The sequence below is a fragment of the Polypterus senegalus genome, chromosome 4, assembly GCF_016835505.1.
Source record: "Polypterus senegalus isolate Bchr_013 chromosome 4, ASM1683550v1, whole genome shotgun sequence".
NCBI classification, from domain to species: Eukaryota; Metazoa; Chordata; class Cladistia; order Polypteriformes; family Polypteridae; genus Polypterus; species Polypterus senegalus.
Window position 1 is genome coordinate 235700468 of NC_053157.1, and position 24568 is coordinate 235725035.

General features: G+C 44.9%; 2 protein-coding genes across 2 annotated transcripts in view; one reads left to right on the forward strand and one right to left on the reverse strand.

Moving 5' to 3' along the window:
- The window catches only part of LOC120528907 (zinc finger protein 721-like), a 106821-nt gene that overhangs the window by 54229 nt on the left and 28024 nt on the right, over positions 1–24568 (reverse strand). The window lies entirely within an intron of this gene.
- LOC120528212 (zinc finger protein 664-like) lies at positions 3881–10933 on the forward strand. Its single transcript, XM_039752311.1, has 3 exons — positions 3881–4046; positions 7826–8388; positions 9694–10933. Exons 2-3 carry the CDS (start codon positions 7962–7964, stop codon positions 10620–10622), a joined length of 1356 nt encoding a protein of 451 aa, XP_039608245.1. The 5' UTR covers positions 3881–4046; positions 7826–7961; the 3' UTR covers positions 10623–10933.

Here is a 24568-nt window from a genome sequence, read left to right on the forward strand (position 1 = left end):
TTCTGATTGGCTTACGGTCTCCAATCAGCTCGCTAGCTGCTGCATTCCGGACACCGGAAACACTGTCCACTCAGCCTCGCTTCTTGCAGATAGAGGGAGTTTTGATTTACTCTGCAGCCAAAGAAGAGATGGCAGAATCAAATAATGGCTCCAATAATAATAATGATTTTATATTACTTACATGTGGCCGGGACATGTTGTTTTCGTGCTGCTGTTCAGTATTCGACGACATAAAAGAGAGCTACTCAAATATAATTTGAGAGTCAGTTGGCATGGTTGTATAATGCAACTACATTATACTACACCAACGATAGTCTTAACAAATAATATATTTTAAAATAAAATAATTAAAGATATTATCCGCAAATTGGGGTTTAATTGAGTTTAGCTGGATTTAGCTACATTTCGGACTGTTTCCGGAATGCAGCAGCTAGCGAGCTGATTGGAGACCGTAAGAGCCAATCAGAATTTTTGAAACCAAGTCTGTGATTGGTTGGTTTTGTGGCACACTTATAACGGTGTACAGAGAGTTGAGCGCTTGCAGCAGAGAATGTTGTGAGCGCAAGCAACACATTGCGAGCAAGCGCAAATGAAAAACTGAGCGAGAGGGGTGCTATTGTGTGTGTGTATATGGATAAGTGCAAACACTGAAATACATTTTTTGCACGCAGCAATGAATTTTGTTCACTCAAATTCAGCTTTTGTACGCTCAAAATAAATTTCTCCTCAAAATGCAACACTTGCACTTGCAATATTTTTTTACGTGCGCTCAGAATAGTGGCACTGAAATAACGCCATATCCCTCTATCTGCAAGAAGCGAGGCTGAGTGGACAGTGTTTCCGGTGTCCGGAATGCAGCAGCTAGCGAGCTGATTGGAGACCGTAAGAGCCAATCAGAATTTTTGAAACCAAGTCTGTGATTGGTTGGTTTTGTGGCACACTTATAACGGTGTACAGAGAGTTGGCCGCAGCAGAGAATGTTGTGAGCTCAAGCAACACATTGCGAGCAAGCGCAAATGAAAAAACTGAGCGAGAGGGGGTGCTATTGTGTGTGTGTATATGGATAAGCGCAAACAATGAAATACATTTTTTGCACGCAGCAATGAATTTTGTTCACTCAAATTCAGCTTTTTTACGCTCAAAATAAATTTCTCTTCAAAATGCAACACTTGCACTTGCAATCTTTTTTTTACGTGCGCTCAATATTTTTACGTGTGCTCAGAATAGTGGCACTGAAATAACGCCATATATGTAGGCGTATGTGCGTGACTCGCGTGCGTGTGTGTGTGTGTGTGTGTGTGTGTGTGTGTGTGTATCTCTGCACAGGGAATGCACAGGAAGAGACTGAACACGTGCTGTGTGGCCCCGCGCATGCGCACTTCACCAGAAGAAACACGGACACTGGACGCACACAAGGGTTTTATTAAAGAGGATTATTACAAATACTACTACTACTAATAATAATATATATTTTTTTATTATTTAAACAGTGGATACAATTCTTAGATCGCTGAAGCTCCTTACTCTGTAATATGCTAGATACAATTGTCCGTGAGAAAAATATTTGTGTCGTAGATCAATTCTTACTTTTCATTGTGACTGACCGTGGCTTTTCTTGATTGTCGCTGCAAAACACAATTTGACAGAAACTGTACTGAAGCAAGTAATTAGTAAGAAATAATGGGAATGCTGAGGATATGGATCATTTCACCGTGCAGCACAATCTGTGAATTTGGCAGGCACATACAGATGTGATTTGTAATCTTATACCGCTATAAAGTTTTGGAGGGTTTAGACCAAAGCAATGCACGCCGAGTTGTAGTTTACTTGAATTTATTACATAGAGACAGCGTTTGGCGTTCACAGGCTTCAAGTTTACATGGTGCATGCGGTGAATTGAACTTTTAAAGGTGGGCACAATTATAAAAAAATTAATAACTGACAATTACTGTGTTTGATATTATATATTCAGTTGACAGTACAGTGAAAAATACACCTTGTCTTGCCATCTGCGTATCGTCTTATATTCAGTGCCACGATCAGGGCGGGGTGGGGGTACACAGAGCGGAATGTAAAGCCAAGAGCAGAGTCGGTACGAAACGCCGGCAGTCAACGGCAAAAAAAAAAAAAAAAACGCGCTCGCTAAGCGCTGAGTTTTGCTTCTTCCTTGAGTTTCACCAAACTTTCTTCTTTCATTTTACAACCGAACCACGCCTCTTTTTGTCCTGTCCAGAACACCACCCTGTCTCCAGTCCTCCATGCACCCTATTGGTTACAGGTGCTAGTCACGTGACCCATCAATCACTTCTACTGCATCCTTCCGTGCGCTCTCAGTGCCGCCTAGTGCAGTTAAGTTAGCATAATATTAATAAATATTGCCACCAAAATGTATCGAAAAAATCAAAATGTGTGTCAGCTATAACTTACTTTTTACTTTCACATATACGAAATGTATGGAAAGTATTGCAATCGTAGCGCAGCTGCCTCGCAGTTAGGAGACCCGGGTTCGCTTTCCGGTTCCTCCTGCGTGGAGTTTGCATGTTCTCCTCCGGGTACTCCAGTTTCCTCCCACAGGCCAAAGACATGCAGGTGAAGTGCATTGGTGATTCTAAACTGTGGTTGTGTGTGTGTGCCCTGCAGTGGGCTGGCGCTCTGCCCGGGGTTTGTTTCCTGCCTTATGCCATGTATTGACGGGGATTGGTTCCAGCAGTCCCCCTTGACCCTGTAATTAGGATATAGCGGGTTGGAGGATGGATGGATCAACATTGTATGCCTCCTTGACTTTCTCGTATATAAAGTACTGTATAGGGAAAGTATTGGACTCCATTTTGAGATTTTGATGAACGTCGACATTTTAGACCTCCCAGAGTCTCTGTGTCTGTCTCTGTGTGTATAAACACGGTAACCTGAGCTCGCTTTCATTTAGGACAATCAAATTTTGCATACAAGTATTGGGTACAAAATGTAGATTTCTGTCAACTTTTGGGCTATTTCTGCTAAGCGGAAGTGATACTTTACCTTAAATATTTCTTTCTTCTTGTGTCTATGATGTCATCAAATTTCAATCAAATTCAGTAAAAGAAATGTAAAAAGTCCATCTAATCAAGACAAAGTCAAGAACAGGGAAAGGGTAAACGTTTTAAGTGCACTTTATTTTTTATAACAAGAAATTGTTTTCTGCTAGCACTATCTGTCAAAGCTGGCCCAAATGCAATAGTCAAAGATCCTAAGCATCATTTTAAAGGGACCTGGCCTATCGGGTCAAGTCAGGTTGGGGAGCAGGCACTGGTACAGAGTGTTGCCCACCCACCACATGACAAAACAGCCCGGATTACTGGTTGGCAACCCCACGGCAGACCGAAAATGACCCTCTAACTGCTGGTGTTACGCAGGCGTTCCTGTAGCCTGGTCCAGCAACCTGGCATCACGGATTTGTGTGAATTCCTACGCACGATAAACTCGGGTGGAATTCCAGTGACAGGACGGGACGAGCGAACGAGCGGTTTACACGGCGGCCTGCGTGAACGTAAACGGAGAGCCGGTACTATCAACGCAGAACCGCCTCGTCAGATCACCGCGACTCTCGTTGCTCTTTGCCATCCTCATTTTCAGTGACACTCCCTCGGAATACATCGCTGTCTTTGTTAATTCTGTACCCCCGACAGTCCTGCACCCGCCCTGTTCCACTTTCTTTCTTTTCGTTTCCAACCCCGCTCGATGCTTTCTTTGCTTACCGACTCCCCGCACTGTCTTCTTGTTCTTTTCTTCTGCCCCCTTTTGTCTCGGAAAGTGCAGACACGCGCTGGTATGCCAGACATAGATTTCCGCTGGAGTCTATGTGTGCACATCTATGGCCTTGACGGTGGGGAAACAAGATGACGCCTGCGCAGATGAGTGGACGGGGTTAACAGCTCCTTCGTCGCAGACTGATGACGTACTTTAATGTCTTATGCGATTCCATCGATCTCACGGTAACCACCCGAACTGAATCAGACTCTCCTGCTTAGATGTTTTGCACGCCACAAGAAAAAGCAAACGTGCGGAGGGTAAGAAGTCGGCCACGGGGGTCACGTACGAGTGGGAATCATCGGCGATGACAGTAGACGCGACACGCTGGGCGCTAACAACATTTTAGACGGCGATTGCACTGCATGAGTGTTTCAGATCTGACCTGTTAGCGCGATGTTTTGACCATCATCACGACGATTTCTTGATGGCATAGCGAGGCGCTCCCTCGTTACTTCGTGAATTTATTGTAAATGACGGGGTGTCCGCTCACTTCGAGTTGGGGTCGGGCTGCTAGGAAAATAGCGGTGTCCAGTGGAGTGTAGGGCTTCTTTTTGACTTACAACCCGCGTGTTATTTTCTGGTTGCTGCCAATCTCTTTGTGTCCCCTCACATTTGCTCGCTTTTTCTCTTTTTGATTTCACGTCTGCTCCGTCCCTTATAAGCCGATGCTTGACGTTAAAGTGCTGGTCCACGTTTATCACCATGCTGGAGGGAACGCTGGCGCACGCGTGTTGCTGCCGCTCCTCCCCGTTCACAACATTTTTTGTTAAAATTCGCGTTGAACCTTGCACGTTTTAAACTTTTTCACTTTATCTTACTGTATGTATACTGTATGGATGCAATTTATTAGTTTTATATTGAATTTTATTTTATTTTTATGGACGTTGCTTTATCTGAGTTCGCGGCCTTAGGGACAATATGATCATGAACGTTTGTGCCGGTTAGACGCAATGAGCACTAGGACTCTACTACATCCGACACATTTTTTAAAATTTATTTTATTTACAGGTAGCACGGTGGCGCAGTGGTAGCGCTGCTGCCTCGCAGTAATGAGACCTGTGGTTCGCTTCCCGGGTCCTCCCTACGTGGAGTTTGCATGTTCTCCCCGTGTCTGCGTGGGTTTCCTCATACAGTCTAAAGACATGCAGGTAAAGTGCATTGACGGTCCTACATTGTCCCTAGTGAGTGCTTGGTGTGCGTCCTGCGGTGGGCTGGCACCCTGCCCGGTGTTTGTTCCTGCCCTGTGCTAGCTGGGATTGGCTCCAGCAGACCCCCGTGACCTTTTTTAGGATATAGAGGGTTGGAAAATGACTGACTATTTTATTTACTTCTAAACCACGTTCATTTTCAGGTTCTACACATTGAAAGTATGGATTCCCATATATAATTTTGGCGGGGGAGAAAATATTAAAATAAAAAATAAAAGGTGAAAATGTCCTCCAGAATTTGAGGCTGAAACTATTATGCTTACTCTGGTGTCTTCAACCCTGGCACCAGGTCCACCCATTTAATGTAGAAGCAGCCAGGCAGGTTTCACTGAAAATCCCCTCCAGCCAAGCTCCACTTCATTCACTTTTCACTGCAATGTAGCACAAAAACCTCAGGGTCTCTTAAATTCTTGATACACCAGGGTCAAACCCTTTGCAGTACCTTTCTCAGTATGAAAACTCAATTTAGGTCCCCAAAGATTGTCTATTTCAAGTTTGAACAATGTTGATAATTAAAACTTTATGGTGAATACTAAAAACAGTATTAAAAAAAAAAAAAAAAATTGGGCCGTGAGCGTCAGTAGGCTTTGCACCTTGGGAATCAAGTTCCCTGAACTCTTCTCTAACATGTCAGTAATAGTTTACCACTCTGCTGCTGATCTTTCGGATCATGAAATCTGTCAACACGATAGCAATTGACGAGATGAAATCGTCGTTCACTGCAGAATGACGTTACTTGAGGGTTCCTCTCGAGGGCCTATTTCTCTTGCACGATTTTGCTCAAAAACTAATCAGCACATCTTTATCTCACAACAGGCTTAAATTTTGAGTTTGGTATTCTTCTGTCCAGCCGTTTTAGCAGAGAAACTGTGACACATAGACAGACAGACAGGCACCCATCATTGAGATATCAATGTTATTTGGTATCAGGGGACCCTGAAAATTCAAAATCCAATAGAAACCAGAGATCAAAATTTTTGACGAATCTAAAGCTTTCGCTCGTCCGCCATAGATGACGGGTTATGGTGGGAGAGGGCGCAAAGCCGAAACATGCATTCTATGATCTCTTATATATATTTCTCTTCTGGTTTGTCCTGCTTCCTCTTCAAACCCGGTCCTGCCCACACGCAGCCCACATGGCATTTCTCGATTCCTATTGGTTCGTCCTGCTTCGTCTTCAAACTCGGTCCCGCCCACACGCAGCCCACACGGCATTTCTCGATTCCTATTGGTTCGTCCTGCTTCGTCTTCAAACTCGGTCCCGCCCACACGCAGCCCACACAGCATTTCTCGATTCCTATTGGTTCGTCCTTGGCCGCCCACACTTCAAACTTGGGTCCTGCCCACTCGGTCCCACGCAGCCCACACAGCATTTCTCGATTCCTATTCGTCCTCTTCCAAACCCTTCCTTACACTGCCTGAAGTCTCCCATACACCCCCACGCCGCTTTTCTCGATTCCTATTCCTTCTTTGGACTACCATGTTCCCCGTTCGTCTCTCTCCCCATTGGGGTCACGTCACCGCCCGATATCTAGCCTGACCGCGTGACCTTTCACTTCGGCCATGTGTGCGCCTGGGAGTCTTTTCCGTAGCCTGCTACAGGAAGGTACTCTCTCGACAAAACTCTCTCTATCTCTGCAGTAGGACGAAGGTCCAAGTCTTTAGAGTCCTGGTGCTCTCTGTTTGTGAGACATGGATGCTCTCCAGTGACCTGAGATGAAGACTGGACTCCTCCAGTACTGTGTCTCTTTGGGTCCCACTGGTTTGACTTTGTGTTGCTCACGGAGTCCCGAATGAGGCACATGACCTGCATTGTGAGGGAGCGTCAGTTACGGCACTACGGCTATGTGACTCGATTACCCGAGGATGATCCAGCTCGCAGGGCCCTCACTCTGAGTGGCTGGACCAGGCCAAAGGGTCACCCACGTAACACCTGGCTGCGGCAGATAGAGGGTGTGAGAACAGGTCCGAACACCATCAGACAGACACCAGTATCAGTACAAGACACACACGTTTATTCTTCTCTAGTCCCAACACACCCACAGTGCTTCCAGCACCAAACAACCCCAACCACGGGCCTTTCAAGCGTCCTTGGGCCGTCTTTCTTCCCTCTGTCGCTGGGGCTTCGTCCACCTCTAGCTCCCCAACTGTAGGAAGGCAGCCCCTTTTATTGTCACCCAGATGTGCTCCAGGTGCTTGTTGATGAGCTTCCTGTGGTAATTCCTGGTGTGGTGGAAGTGCCGCAGGAGCAACCGGAAGTGCTCTGGGCATCCTTGGAAGGTCTTTCCTCCACCTTCCCAGGTGTTGCGGAAGTGCAGATCTCCCAGGCTCCACGAAGCTCGGAGCGCCCTCTGGCGGTGGCCACGGGCCCCAATGGGTTTGAGCCTCCTTGCTGTGAACCTGTGGTCCTCTCTTTATCCAGGGCGGTGGCCCGGGGGATGTATAGACCTCCTTCCAGGCGTCCCGGCTGGGTCTGTCCTACCAGCCTCCTGCCACAAGGCTCATTTCTGGAGGGTGGGACTGGACTGCGTGTCTGCCTGGGGTGTTGCTAACCGGGATCCCAAGTTGTTTCGTCGTGTGTTGGGTGTAGCAACGCGCTGTACCAGTGCATGCTCCCCAACTTGACTTGATATTTGTATCAAGTAGGTTTTCACTCCAAATCTGCTGAGATCTTAGGCAGACATAGAAGGTTCATAGCATTTTATATCTCACATTAAAAAAGAAAATTTAGTCAGCAGTTTGTTTTTGTGCTCACTTAACCCAGAAATGTGCTCAGGTATTTTTGACAGATCTTAAACTACATAATTCTGTCATTTGTATTTCGACAGATACATGGCCATGCAGTGAGGTGTCTAATGGCTTCCAGGGTAGGACTTTCCATGTGAGAAGGGAATTTTTAAAATTTTTTTTTTTAGAAGACAAAGCCGGGCATTTGGAAGGAGAGAAAAGACTTTTCCACGGAGCATGGCCTCGGCCAACGATGGAGACATGAATGAAAGAGTTGCCCCCGTTAAACAAGACGAATGTGAGTGGGATGCACCCGATGGCTTATGTATAAAGCAAGAGGATTGTGAGGGTAGAATTTCAGTTTTTAAGTCGGAGGGGGAAATCATTCAGTGTAAAGTGGAAGATACCGAGGATTTCTCCGTTACCTTTGAACTTCTAAAGCAGGAGACTGGAAATATTTTCAAGCAAGAGATTTGTGAAGCATCTCCTTCCACTTTTCAGCCCCGGTTCACTAATACGGGACAACTGGCAGCCCTGGAGAACTCTGTGGCACTGACATCTGAGACAGAATGCGAGTCTGAAGAGAAAGTCAGTGAGGGACACAGGACAGAAGAAGAAGGAAGAGGAGGAGAAGTGCAGCAGTCATCTCGGAGTGTGGGAACAAGTAAGTACTGTGCTGAAATGTAGACTGAGAACGTTTTCATGCTTTGGCTGTGTTTGTCTCGGTGTATTTAGCAGGCGAAGATGAGCTTGAGAGTCCCAAACACTGAGAAGCTGCTAGGGTGCATAACACCTAAGAGCAGCTGGCCTGACTTGTCTTGTGTTAGTTCTAAATGGAGTGACACGTCCTTGGATGCGCTGGGCCGCATCTTCAGTGATGTACCCTGGGGTCTTCGGGTGTTTTGGTTCCTTCCTCAATGTTAGACACACTTGCCCAGATGACCCAGCCGGGGGTGATCAGTCCCCCACTTCCATCCCAGCAGACTCACCTCTTCAGCCAGAGCCACCTAGTAACCTTCTGTGCAGCATCTGCAATGGCCTTGATGGCTCTCCTCTTTAACCCCCAGTGGCCATGACTCGGCATAGAGAGCGGCCTGTGAAGCCTCGACGTCCCACCTCTCTTGGCTCACGGCTGGTCTTCCAATCCTGCCTCCTGCATTGTTCTGCCAGCTCCTGGTACGTCGTGCGTTTCCTCTCCTGCGCTGCTTCATCCATGTGCTCTTCCCCAGGGATGTTGGATCGCAAACATGGGAATGTGGGTGGAGTCAAAAGGGATGCAGCTAACAGGGGCCCCAGAGTTTCTCAGGTCACTGAATCTGTCCTGACTGCAGCTGGGATCTTTTGCCTCCTTCTTCGTCTCCCCGGCTCAACCATAACTCGCGCAGCCAACAGAGACTCAGCAGCCTCGATCTTCATCCCCCGACCCCCATCTTGGCCGCTTCCTCACAGTGCAGCCAGACCGTCTGATCGAGATGGGCACTCCTCCCGTCATCCTTCACGCACCCGCAGTCGTACCTCGTATCCCTGGGTAGGTCATCCGACATGCTCACCCCACTCCATGGCACTGTTCAGTGGGGCCAAACAGCCACTAGAGCGCCACTATCTACACTCCTTCACAGGGCCCCTGTTCGTGCTGCCTTTCCTCTCTAGGTGGCCAGATCATCCTGCCTGAGGCTGCTCTTCAGCCGTTTTTTAACCTCTGTTAATTTTTTCATTCCTTTCTATTTATTTCCATCATAAGGCAGAATGGTGGCTCTGAGGCTAGGGATCTGCACTGGCAATCTGAAGATTGTCGGTTCGATTCCTGTAAATGCCAAAAGGGACTCTGCTCTGTTGGGCCCTTGAGCAAGGCCCTTAACCTGCAATTGCTGAGCGATTTGAATAGCGAGAAAAGCTCTATACAAATGCAAAGAATTATAATTATTATTTTATTTTATAATATTTAACTAAATTCTTTGTCTCATTGCAGAATTCCAGAAGAATGTCTGCTTCTCCCCACATTCATCTGCTCCAGCTTCTCTTCATTGCAGACTGCAAGAGAAGCAAAACAAGGCAAAGAGGAAGTGTAGTTCTCATCCCATAATAGAAGCAATCGGCACTGACCAACAAAAAGTGCAAGACACAGACTACAAGGATGTGTCAGCTTCCCAAGAATGTGAACAAACTTTTAAAAACAAGTCTGTATGTGAAGATGTCAAGTCGATTGATACAAGAACAAAGACATTTAGCTGTTCTGAGTGTGGCAAAAGATTCCTCCATAAGAGCAGACTTCAGGCACACATAAGAATTCATACTGGAGAAAAACCTCATAGCTGCTCTGAATGTGGCAAAAGATTCATTAAACGTAGCTGTCTCCAGAGGCACATAAGAATTCATACCGGAGAGAAGCCATATTGCTGTTCCGAGTGTGGCAAACGCTTCACCATAAGTAGCCATCTTCAGAGCCACAGACGAACTCATACTGGAGAAAAACCATATTGTTGTTCTGAATGTGGAAAGAGATTTTCTGACAGTTACAGTGTCCAAATTCATGCCAGAATCCACACAGGAGAAAAACCCTATGGCTGTGCTGAATGTGGGAAACGATTCATTAAACATAGCTCTCTTCAAAGTCACACAATAATCCACACTGGAGAAAAGCCCTATTGCTGTTCTGAATGTGGAAAACAGTTCACTGTCAGTAGCTATCTTCAGAGCCACAAAAGAATTCATACAGGAGAGAAGCCCTATGGCTGTTCTGAATGCGGCAAACAGTTTCACACAAGTAGCACTCTTCAGAGGCATCACCGAATTCATACTGGAGAGAAGCCATATGGCTGTTCTGAATGTGGCAAACAGTTCTCCTATAATCACAGTCTTCAGAATCACTTAAGAATCCACACTTCTCTGCAGTTGTGAACGAGGCAAAAGATTTTCCTATAGCAGCAGCCTTCTCAGTCCTTACTTCTGATTTCTGATTCTCACTTTTAAGTAATTTTCGTGAGCACTCGGGGATCCACAGTGAAGAGAAGCCTTATTGTTGTGATGTGGCAAACGATTCTCAACCAAGAGTGGAGTTCATGGCCATAAAAGAATTCACACTGATAAGAAGCCTTATGGTAGTTCTGAATGTGTCAAATGATTCTCAGACAGCAGGGGCCTAATGTATAAACGGTGCGTACGCACAGAAATGTTGCGTAAGAACTTTTCCACATTTAAATCGCGATGCATAAAACCTACACTTGGCATAAAGCCACGTACATTTCCACGGTACCTCATACCTTGTCGTACGCAACTTCTCCGCTCGGTTTTGCAGACTGGCGGCACCCAGCGTCAAAGCAGTGCTACTGTTCCTGTGTGGTTATCCTTTCTTTTCCTGACACAGCTTCTCGTAAATACACTGAAACTAACCGCATATTGTTTATTAGTGTAACGCATCTGATTGTAATTAACCAGTAACAATATAACGGTCCACAGAATGGTCAAACTATTCTAAATACCATAGCTGGTTTAGCGTTGTTACTCTCACTGCACCTTCTTCTTTTTCTTCTTTCAGCTGCTCCCGTTAGGGGTTGCTACAGCAGATCATCTTTATCCATATTACTCTCACTGCACCACTCGGAGAAGCTGATCGGAAAGAGAATTATCGGGATACAGCATCAAGCACATGCTGCCTCAGCCATGCTTCCTATTTGAACTGCTCTCATATGACAAAAGCTTCAAGCCTTTCCTGTACGGACCTCGCGGTTCAGAAACAGTTTCATCCCAAGAGCTATAAACGCACTCCATCTGTCCATTAATTGCTCCTGGTAGAACTGTTAGGACTTATAAGTACAATCACCTCACTGTAAACTTGCACTATAGTTATAATATCGCACAACCTGCACCACTTTATAAAGCGCGTATTTACATATGATGACGATTTCATTTTTAAGATGAAATGCAGCAAAATATGTTGTTTATATTAAACAGATAAAACTTTAACTTCATTTGAATAATCAATATTGTTAATAATTAAAGGACACGGTGTTGCTACGCTAGCAAGGATCTGGCGCTCTACTCACGATTGATCCTGCCTCGTGCTGTATACTTCACTGGGACTGGCGTGAAGGATTGAATAATTTAACATGTACTACGAAGATCTTTCAATGTTCCTTAAAAGTTTTGAAGAATCGACGTTATAAGCTCACAGATGGCTTAACGTCTATTACAGAGCTGATTGTGTGGCGATTGGGTATTTGGGGAAAGAAAAGTAAGGACAGGAATTGGAGGTTAGTACGTTTGAAAGAGACAGGACTGCAGGGGCGGCCTTAGGCATGTGCAAACTGTGCACCTGAAGAGGGTCGCCACACCAATATATACTGAATGTAAAAAGAAAAAATAACGACACAGCTAAAAACGAGTCATGAGCACGAGGCGGCTATGCAGTGTCTGCAACGGACGTGGCCATTCGCATTGACATTGGCGGGCAAAGGGACCACCGATTTTTCCTCTGCCCAGGGCTGCCACGAGCCTATAGCCGCCCCTGAGTACTGCTGCAATAAATTATTTCATCGAAGGTCACACACAATCACTGCGCCACCGTGTTCCCATGTTTAAGAACATGCTTTAACTCCTATCATCATGGAAATGATATCAAGTGTACATCTCAGTATTTTAATTATTCAGAGAGCTGTAATGGATTCTGTGTCCTGTCGGAGGAAGAGAAAGCCGGTTTAAGAAGCACATAGTGATTCGAACACATACAAAACAAAGCCTGTAACGTGCTACTTTAGTTACGATGTGATTTGAGAAACTGGTTAATTAAACGATTTTAAGATGAAGTTTATGATGTTCTACTTTAATGACAAAATAAACTACGTGATTAAAGTGGATATTTCGAGATTGAAGTTGACATTTCGTACTTTTTCCCCACAGTGTGCCTTTTTTTTTTTTCTGTACCCTAATAAGCTTTCATATGACACTCAGATGGTGGGCTACAACTCGCCTTTTCACGGCGACTTTGATATCTGACAACTTCTTTTTTTATTTTGGGCATTGTGCAACTTTGTGGACTTGAGCTTTCGAGTTTCTCCGACATGCTATAGTATGTTTTTCCTTTGCCTCCACTTGGTATTCGCTGAAATTCTTCTATTTTCCCCCGTGCTTTTCCCATTGTCTTTTCACAGAACGCTGAACTTAAGGGTTATTTATATTGATTTGCATATTCAAAGAGGCGTAATTCTGGGAGGAGTTGGGGCGGGACAGCAGGAACGTGTGCACGAGCGTTACTTTTCATGCTGACCGGGATTTATGTAGCAGAAGAACATGGAAGTTGGCAAACTCACAGATTCCTGCATCTTGATTTTTCTGTGCGTAAGCATATTTCAGCTTTTGTGTCATGTTATAGTGTGAGTTCTACGCACGGCGTTATGCATGAGGCCCCTGGAGTTTTAATAGCCGCGTGAGAAAGCCTGTGCGCTGAAGCTGGCGAGTCCTCTACAGCGCATCTTCAACCTGAGCCTGGAACAAGGGAGAGTCCCGAGGCTTTGGAAAACATCTTGTATCACCCCAGTCCCAAAGGTATCACATCCTAGTGAGCTGAATGACTTCCGGCCTGTCGCTCTGACGTCACATGTGATGAAGACCATGGAGCAGTTGCTGCTTCACCACCTGAGGCCAAAGGTCCGCCACGCCTCGACCCTCTGCAGTTCGTCATACCAGGAGAAGGTGGGAGCGGAGGATGCCATCATCTATATGCTACACCGATCCCTCTCCCTCTTGGACAGAGGCAGTGGTGCTGTAATTATGTTTCTGGACTTCTCTAGCGCCTTCAACACCATCCAACCTCTGCTCCTTAGGGACAAGCTGACAGAGATGGGAGTAGATTCACACCTGGTGGCATGGATCGTGGACTGTCTTACAGACAGACCTCAGTATGTGCGTCTCGGGAACTGCAGGTCTGACATTGTGGTCAGCAGCACATGAGCACCGCAGGGGACTGTACTTTCTCCGGTCCTGTTCAGCCAACATACAAGGTGTGGCAGAAAAGTAATGAGACTGGCAACACTGCAAGTGATGTGGCAACGCTGCGCTGTTGTCCTTGATAGAGCACATGTATCAGTACCCTCCCATAGCTCAGTGCGAGTTTCAACTCCTTCCGTTAACTACGTGATCTTTGTGACTGCTAATAGCGAAGTTGTGTTTCTGGTTGTGCGTCACGCGAAATGGAACAGCGGAATTTGGAGCAACGTTGTGCCATTAAACGACAAGTGTGACGTTTGAAAAGTTAAAACAGGCCTATGGGGATCATTCTTTATCCCGAGCTCAAGTTTTTTGCTGGCACAAATCATTTTTGAAGGCAGAAAACACGTTGAAGATGAACACCGTTCAGGGAGGACTTCAACTTCGAAAACCAATGAAAACATCGAACGTGTGAACACTCTTGTGAGATCAGACCGTCGTTTAACATTAAGAATGTTGAGTGAACCATTAAATTTGAACAGATTTACCGTTCATCAAATTTTGACTGAACATTTGCACATGCGAAAGGTCTGTGCTAAAATGGTGCCGAAAAACTGCCCTCTCCATAACAGAATTTTTGACCTCAAAAGGCATTCCTGTGGTTCCCCAGCCCCCTTATTCACCTGACCTCAGTCCGTGTGACTTTTTCCTTTTCCCTAAACTGAAAAATGTCCTCAAAGGACGTCATTTCGGGACTTTAGAAAACATCCAAAAGAGTTTAATGGAGATGCTGAAGACCATACCGGTTGAAGACTTCCAGCGCTGCTACCAACAGTGGGAACAACGTCTCCATCAGTGTGTAGCTGCCCAAGGGAACTACTTTGAAGGGGATAACATTGATGTTTGAAAAAAATAAAAACTTTGGAAAATAAAAAATCGGTCTCATTACTTTTCTGCCACACCTCGTACATCAGACATCCAATAAAACATGGAGTCCTGCCACGTGCAAAAGTTCGCTGACGACACTGCTATGGTGGGCTGCAGCAGGAGTGGGAAGGAGGAGGAGTACAGGAACCTAATCAAGGACTTAAATGGTGCGACTCAAACCACTAACACCTGAACACCAGCAAAACCAAGGAAATGGTGGTGGATTTTAAGAGGCCCAGGCCCCTCATGGACCCCATGATCATCATAGGTGACTGTGTGCAGAGGGTACAGACCTATAAATACCTGGGAGTGCAGCTGGATGATAAACTGGACTGGACTGCCAATACTGATGCTCTGGGCAAGAGAGGACAGAGCCAACTATACTACCTTAGAAGGCTGGCGTCCTTCAACATCTGCAATAAGATGCTGCAGATGTTCTGTCAGACGGTTGTGGCGAGTGCCCTTGGTGTGCTGGGGAGGCAGCATAAAGAAGACTGACGACTCACGCCTGGACAAACTGGTGAGGAAGGCAGGCTTTATTGTAGGCACAGAGCTGGACAGTTTGACATCCGTGGCAGAGCGACGGGCGCTGAGCAGACTCCTGTCAATCATGGAGAATCCACTGCATCCACTGAACAGGATCGTCTCCAGACAGAGGAGTAGCTTCAGAGACAGACTGCTGTCACCATCCTGCTCCACTGACAGACTGAGGAGACCCCACATTATGCGACTCTTCAATTCCACCTGGGCGGGTAAACATTAACATTATACAAAGTTATTGTCTGTTATACCTGCATTGTTATCACTCTTTAATATTGTTTTTTATCAGTACGCTGCTGCTGGAGTATGTGAATTTCCCCTTGGGATTAATAAAGTATCCTCTCTCTCTCTCTCTCTCTCTCTCTCTCTCTCTCTCTCTCTCTCAGCACCAAAGGAGAAAGTTGGAGGGCAAAGAATGTAGTAATGGAGGGAGGGAGGGAGAACTTCACATGGAATGGTCACATAATTTGTCAAGTTAAAAACAGTGTTAAATGGACCCACAAAAGTCCTTCATACTGGGGTACATCTTTGAGGAATTAATGGTGCCCAATCCTGCCTCAGTATAGGTGCGGGTGATGGTGAGAGTGATAGTGCAACGTCTTCAGATGAAGGGAAGATGACCTCCAATGTGGTGACAGTCCAGATATACGGTGGAACAGACAAGACCAGAAAAGTGCAACTTGAGCAAGAAATTTAGAGTTCTGGGCAGGGGTCCAGGGGACAACTAAAGACTTGGAGGAGAAAAAGTACTGATACTGTTAGGCAAAAGAAAAATTCAGAATTTCCAACTAAAAGAAGGCTATCTCCTCCTCTGCGTTCACTCTGTGTTGAAGGCAAAACATATTTTCATCAAACTCAGTTGGTTCACAAGCACCATGGCCATTGTTAAAACGGCTCAGTAGTACATTTATTTTGTAAGACTGCTGAACGATAACTGGTTTGACACAGCAGCCCCTCATCCAGGTCCATAAAGGTCTCACAGGGAGCATCCTGGCAAGTGGCATCCTTGTGTTGTTTGGAACTTCCACCCAAGATGAAAGGAAGACTTTACACAGGGTGATAAAAACTGTGGGGGGTTACTGGTCTGCAGTCTCCCTCCATTGAGACCTTGTGAACCCACCTCTATAGGCACAAATCAGTGGCAATCCATGGAGACCCTTATCATCCAGGAGATTCTCTGCTCAAGTAAAGGAAATACGGGGATAACCTCAGAAATCGATGGCCAGCGAGCTGTTTGTATGAGGGATTTTTTCCCCAACAGCAAACAGAATGGCTTCTAGAGACATTCAGGCCATGCAGAAGTATGTTCAGGTGTCTCCTTAACACACAAACACCTAGTTTGTCCCTTGTATGTTATGTTTCTCTGGCTGACTGAGGGAGCCACATGAGATTCAAGTGTACTTATGAGCTCTTTGTTCCGTTCTCATGGCTTCTGGTTGTGCCTTCTCCTCTGTATTATGTCTCCTTCTTCTTTATCTTTTGGCTGCCCTCATCAGGGATCGCCATGGCGGATCATCTTTTTTCATATCTTCCGGCCCTCTGCATCTTGCATTGTCACACCCACAACCTTCATGTCTCCATAAACCTTCTATTAGGCCTTCCTCTTATCCTCTTACCTGCCAGCTCCATCCTTAGCATCCTTCTCTGCACATGTCCAAACCAGCGCAATCTCACCTCTCTGACTTTGTCTCCCAACCGTCCAACCTGAGCCGACTCTCTAATCTCCTCATTTCTAATCCTGTCCATCCTCATCGCACCCAATGCAAATCGTAACATCTTTAGCTCTGCCACCTCCAGCTCGGTCTCCTGTGCCACCGTCTCCAGCCCATATAACACAGCTGGTCTCACTACCGTCCTGTAGACCTTCCCTTTCACTCTTGTTGATACCCGTCTGTCACAAATCACTCCTGACACTCTTCTCCAACAATTCCACCCTGCCTGCACTCTCTTCTTCACCTCACTTCCATAATCCCCATTACTCTATACTGTTGATCCCAAGTATTTAAACTTATCCAACTCCCTGCATCCTCACCATTCCACTGACCTTCCTCTCATTCACACACATGTATTCTGTCTTGGTGGTCCTACTGACCTTCATTCCTCTCCTCTCATATCTCCACCTCTCCAGGGTCTCCTCAACCTGCTCCCTACTATCGCTACAGATCACAATGTCATCAACAAACATCACAGACCATGGAGACTCCTGTCTAATCTCGTCTGTCAGCCTGTCCATCACCATTGCTAATAAGAAAGGGCTCAGAGCCGATCCCTGATGTAATCCCACCTCCGTCACTCCTACCGCAGACCTCACCACAGTCACAACTCCATTGTACATATACTGTACAACTCTTACATACTTCTCTGCCACTCCCGACTTCCTCATTCAACACCACAGCTCCTCTCAGTCACCCTGTCATATACTTTCTCCAGGTCCACAAAGATGCAATGCAACTCCTTCTGGCCTTCTCTCTACTTCTCCATCAACACCCTCAGAGCAAACATCACATCTGTGGTGCTCTTTCTTGGCATGAAACCATCCTGCTGCTCACTAATCATCACCTCACTTCTTAACTGAGCTTCTACTATTCTTTCCCATAACTTCATGCTGTGGCTCATCAGTTTTATCCCTCTGTAGTTACTGCAGCTCTGCACATCACCCTTACTCTTGAAAAAAATATAATTAACTGTTAAAAATAAAATTAATTATTAATTTATTACATTTTAATTAATTAGGTTTAAAATTATTACATTACATTAATCTTAGGGTAATTCCATGTCAGAGCATCCCACTTTAGGATGTCATCGTCACAGATTTTTGACGGAACTTTCGACCTGCTGACTTGGTCATGTGAGTAACCCTCAGAACTGATGTTGCATGCATCCTGGATCAAAATTAAGGGAGATTTAAGCAGATGAGAAATAAAAATTGTTTGCAAGCTACAAAGGGTTAAAAGCTGACAAAGCTGTTTTGCTCTAACGGCAGGTGTCTGTCATTTGCGAGGTCAACTTCCTATTTAGGAACACGTCTGTTAAACACTGGAAAGATGACCTTTCTTTCTTTAGGCGCCCCCTGTGACACGTACACAAAACAGAAACAGGTGGCACATTTGTGTAATATAAAATGATTAGGTTAACGCTATTATGCTTTTTGTTAAGTAATTGGGAGGTAGGGGAAGGAAAAAATATAAAGCCGACTGAAAAGGGGAATCTGCACTCTTCTGCCTTGCAACGTATGAATCCATGTACTCGTCTGTGACTGAATAAAAGCTGATTGATTGAAATACAGTAGAGTCTCGATTAACTCTTTTAGGGCTCATTTTATTTTTTGTTTATCTCCCAGGGCTGAATATTTTTCCAAAAACTAACATTTAAAAAAAAAGAACACAAAGCAATTGTTTAACATATCAAATCAACAACAAATATTTACTTTTGACAAATGTTACTGTCTTGCATGTTGTATGAGCCTGCATACTCTGTGATTTCACATACATATCACATACATTTTATACAGCAAAGTCCTGCGCAGTCTGATGTCGCTCAAAGCAGCCAATTTCAGTCATTGCCACATTGCACTGCTTACAATACGTGTTGCTTTGGTGCCTACTTTTCAATTGTCTGTTGCTGCACTTTCTCACATATATTGTTAGTGTGTACTGTAGAGAGACAAGTCACCCTTTTGCCATCGTGCTATTCCACTGCCACCAAGTTTTCTTCCCGCATGAAAACCGCATTGTCACCTCTTTTCATCTTCTGAAACTTTCTGAACTTTATGCATGGCATTATAGCCTGGCTCACCCCACGGGATTTGCTTCTGTTTATTACAGAAGTGAATCAAATTTTGCAGCAGCACGTACCTATCACCATGCTGAATAACCTGTCCAAAGCCACCAGGGGACAAAGCATGTTTGGACCAGTGCTCCCTGAAGTGATATCACCAGTTCTGTGCCATCTCTATTTGTAATACCACAGCACGCTTCATCTCATCTTTTGTTGTGGGTTTAGACTTTAAACTTAAAAAAAGTGGTGAGGCGGCCTTCTGCTGCTATGCACCTAAAATCTGGAATAGCCTGCCAATAGGAATTCGCCAGGCTGATACAGTAGAGCAGTTTAAAACACTGCTGAAAACATATTACTTGAACATGGCCTTTTTGTAACTTCAATTTAACTTAATTTAACTTAATCCTGATACTCTGTATCTTCAATTCATCATAACAACTATTCATGGTGGCTCTAAAATCGGTACTGACCCCTACTCTCTCTTCTGTTTCTTTTTCCGGTCTCTTTGTGGTGGTGGCCTGCGCCACCACCACCTACTCAAAGCTTCATGATGCTCCAACAATGATGGACGGATTAAAAGGCAGAAGTCTACGTGACCATCATCTTCATCAAGCCCTTCCGTGAGAACCCTAAATCCAAAGACGACTGTTTCATTTATGTTAGGTAGAATGGCCAGAGGGGACTGGGCGGTCTCATGGTCTGGAATCCCTACAGATTTTATTTTTTCTCCAGCCGTCTGGAGTTTTTTTGTTTTTTCTGTCCCCCCTGGCCATTGAACCTTACTCTTATTCAATGTTAATTAATGTTGATTTATTTTGTTTTCTTATTGTGTCTTATATTTTTCTATTCTTTATTATGTAAAGCACTTTGAATAACTGTTTGTATGAAAATGTGCTATATAAATAAATGTTGTTGTTGTTGTTGTACACTTTGAAAAACGAGAATGCGATGCAAACGCAGCACGCGATTCAAAACATTTCTCTGCCTACCCGTTTGTCTCGTCTGACGGTAGCTGAAAAGCAGCATCAGGAGAGAGCAGCCTGAAGTACAGCAGCTGGTGATCTGTCGTGTCCAACAGCAAGCCATGCCGTCTTGTGAAGTCCAGCAGCCAGATCGGCTCTCAACGGATCAATGTCTGTGTATTTATCCCACGCGAACCTTGCCGTAGATTCATCAGCTGCACGAAGGCACCCAGCTGGCAGCAGATCCACTGGCGCGGCATCGGCTGGTGTTTGATCAGCTCACTCTCTTGCTCGATCTCCTGATCACTGTCAATAAAATCCAATTCTGAAAAATCAGAGTCCGACTCCGCAATAATGCGCAAAACATTGTCTGCCGAGTGTTTTCTTTTCTGCACTCGCTTCACTCCCTTGTCACATGTCGATGCCATCTTGCCATTGTTTACATTTCGCAACTCACGCACACGCTAGGATTAGTTGCCGAGTCAACGAGTCTAGCATTCCTCCAAGCACAGAGGGAATGCCTGTGACGTGACAGTGAGATTTGTCGCCATTAACAGCTGATTATCGCCCTCAACCCCTCCTGTCGACATCCGCCCTAAAAGAGTTAATCAATCTTTGCTTATCCAACTTTCTGTATTATCCGACGTTCCACCGCAAAAAAAAAAACGCATCAATCGGCAACAAGAACTGCAAGTTGCGAGCGTGAGCATAGTCTATTTTTTGTTGCTAAGTTCATTTTTTCAGTTAAATGTTTCCATTGTTTTGTTGTAAAACATGATTACAGTAGATTATGTGGCCAGCCCTCTCTGGCGTGTGTGGTGTCTCTCTCCCGCGTGTGTGTGTGCGCGTGTGTCTCTCTTTCTCTCGTGTGTGTCTGTCTGTCTGTCTGTCTCTCTCTCTCTCGCACGTGCATGTGTCTGCGTGTGTCTGTCTCTCACGCTCTCTCTCTTGCTGCACAGGGAATGCACAGAGAGAGACTGATCACGTGCGCACACAAACTGAAAGGGAAACTGGCTTGTTCCTGTACCAAGTGTGTGGTCCTGAACAGAGGCAAATGTTTGGCAAACTTTTCGGTCATAACTCGATTTGTATGTGTTCAGAGACGTTCGTGAACCGAGCCACTGTATTAAGTTCGTAATGTGTAAAATTCTAACATAGTTTGACGTTTAATAGAGTTTTTCTTAACACCTCCCATTATCCGACATTTTCGCTTATCCGATGATCTGCCAGCCCGTTTATGTCGGATAAGCGAGACTCTACTGTAGTCCTGACTTCCTCGGGGGTTTCATCCACACTAAAAAGTTTAAACTTATTGAGAGGGGTTTATGACTTTGACTGGTTGCCTATATCTCCCTAAATATAAGTTTCACAGAAATGGTTCCCATATTGTTTTCAAGCTCTTTACCAGCTCTGTATTTTGTGTAAATACTATGCTATCCCCAAAATGAAAAATGACCATGTTATGAGTAATTATAATATTAAAAATCCATCCATCCATTATCCAACCCACTATATCCTAACTACAGGGTTATGGGGCTCTGCTGGAGCCAATCCCAGCCAACAAAGGGCGCAAGACGGGAAACAAACCCTGGGCAGGGTGCCAGCCCACAGCAGGGCAATTTAAAATCGCCAGTTCACCTAACCTGCATGTCTTTGGATTGTGGGAGGAAACTGGAGTACCCGGAAGAAACCCACACAGGACATGGGGAGAACATGCAAACTCCACGCAGGAAGGACCACACAGGAAGAGAACCTGGGTCTCCTAACTGCGAGGCAGCAGCGCTACCCACTGCACCACCGTGCTGCCCAATGTTAAAAATTGAATTGCAAAAATAACTATTTTAAAATTGGTCTATTTTAAAATGAAAGCTAGCTTATCATGTCATGAACATCTCCAGAAAGTGTGGTCTTTGGTTTTCGAGTCGTTGCTGAGCTCTCATTATTTACAGGTGGCATCACCTGGTTTCATATCACTAATTGGCCTTTCTCATGGCAACCATATTAACATGAAATAATATGGCAAGCACAGATGTAAGTATGGTGCCAGTTACGCTACACTTAAACTGAACAGAATCTTCATCTACACCACTAGTGACACCTGTGCCTGCCATATTGTTTCATTTCAAAATGGCTGCCATGAGAAGGGCCCATTCCACTGTGACTAATAAACCCAGCATTCATCAGAGAGGAGTCAGGTCATTTCTTTACTAAAACTATCCTATAATGTCATGAACAACTCCAGCAAATGTGGCCTTTGGTTTGTGAGTCATTGTTGAGATGTCATTACTTATAGGTGGCATCACCTGGTTTCATATCACTAATGGGCCTTTCTCGTGGCCGCCATATTGACATGAAGTAGTACGGCAAGCACAGGTATAAGTAATGACGTTAATGAAGGTCCCGATTATGTCACACTGAAATTGAGCAGAACCTTCATCTACACCATTAGTGACACCTGTGGCTGCCATAATATTTGACTGCTATGAAAAGGGTCCATTCCACTGTGGCTAATACATGCCAACGCTCTGCCCTGCATTATTCAGGGGGGAGTGAGGTCAAAATTGGTCAAATTTGTTTAGCAAAACTAGCTTATAATGTCATTAACATCTCCAGAAAGTGTGGCCTCTAGTTTTGGAGTTCTTGCTGAGCTCTCATTACTTACAGGTGGCATCACCTGATTTCATATCACTAATGGGCCTTTCTCATGGCAGCCATATTGACATGAAGTAGTACAGCAAGCACATGTGTAATGACGTTAATGAAGGTACCAGTTATGCTACACTCTAATTGAGCAGAAGCTTCATCAGTGACATTAGTGACGCCTGCTCCTGCCATACTATTACATGTCAAAATAGCTGCCATGAGAAGGGCCAATTCCACTGTGGCGAATAAACTCCAAAGCTCCGCCCAGCATTCATCAGAGGGGAGTGAGGAGTGCAAACCGGTCAGTTACCCACTGGTGATAAAAGCATTGTCTTTGCTGCAGCAGCATACATTTTCACAATGTCTTCTTTGGAGAAGTTGTTTAGACTCCTTCAGAAATCATGTGGTGACCCTTTCAGATGTCATCTCAAGAAGATAAGCTGCGCTTGAAGAGATGTGCCTGAGGTAGCAATACGTGATCATCCAAGTCTCAAGTCAGGTCAGCACATCTGCAGAAACGGTTGTGTGAGACGATCAGAACTCACACCTGAGAACAAACACATCTGTCAGTCTGACTTGTCCAGTGGTGACTTAGCGGACCCTCCTGATCCTGACACCAATGGCTGGTCTCTCAACATCATGGCTCGGATATGTTGAAGAAACTCTGAGCAGCCCTGGAGAGTTGAGACTAAACTCTTCACATCATCACGGACCATCTCCATCCTACTCATCCCATGCCATCCTGATACACTCGTCACGGATCATCAGGATGTGCTTTCAGTTGTTGAACATGTGATGGCAGCAGGACAGACATTCACAATTTCAAGCAGAGGCACAATTGCTGCATCTGATGGGGTACACAGTGAGAGTGTGACCATTCAGACAGTGCCGCTTGTGCGTAATTTATATTCAGGATTCCACCAAAGCTGAATGTCTTTCCTTACTCTGGTGGTCTAAGAGCCCACCTAGTTTAAGTTTAGCTTTTGTGTTAGTGTTTCAGGTTTATAAAGAAAGGCCTGATCTCTCTCTATTTTCTGAAAACATTCAATGAAAGAGTGTCTGATCTCAGCTATGACTGACTTCATTCAAGGCCCCTTTCTAGTAGGCCAGAGTGTCTCAAGAAGTCAAAGGTGTGAAATGAAGAGAAAAAAAACTCTTCTGCTTTTACCAGTAATTCTATTTCGTTTAACTCGCTTTGGCATTATTGTCTTTTTTTATTAATTTTTAACTGTTATTATTATTTCAATTAAAATGATATTCTCTCTGCTAGTTCTGGCTTTAGTGCTATTTTTCATGAACCCCAATAACCCTTCAGTACCACTCCCCGATCACTAAATGCTCTTCAACAGCACTGTCAGGAATTGCGGGTTTGATGCACACGTCAGATAAGGAATGAGAGCTCAGCAACGACTCACAAACCAAAGGCCACACTTTCGGGAGATGTTCATGATATGATAAGCTAGCTTTAGTAGGGATTGACCAATTTTGACCTCACTCCCCTCTGATAAAAGCCAGGCGGAGCTTTGACATTTGTTAGCTACAGTGGAATGGGCCCTTCTCACGGCAGCCATTTTGACATGAAACAGTATGGCAGGCACAGGCGTCACTGATGGCATTGATGACGTTTCTGTTCAGTTTCAGTGTAGCATAACTGGGACCTTCATTAACGTCATTACTTACACCTGTGCTTGCCCTACTATTTCATGTCAATATGGCTGCCATGAGAAAGGCCCATTAGTGATATGAAACAAGGTGATGCCACCTGTAAGTAATGAGAGCTCAGCAAAGACTCCAAAACCAGAGGCCACACTTTCTGGAGATGTTCATGACATGATAAGCTAGCTTTGGTTAAAATTGACCAAATGTTGACCTTACTCTCCTCTGATGAATGCTGGGCAGAGCATTGGCATGTATTAGCCACAGTGGAATGGACTCTTTTCACAGCAGTCAAATATTATGGCAAGCACAGGTGTCACTAATGACATTGATGAAACTTCTGCTCAATTTCAGTGTGACATAATCGGGACCTTTATTAACGTCATTACTTATACCTGTGCTTGCCGTACTACTTCA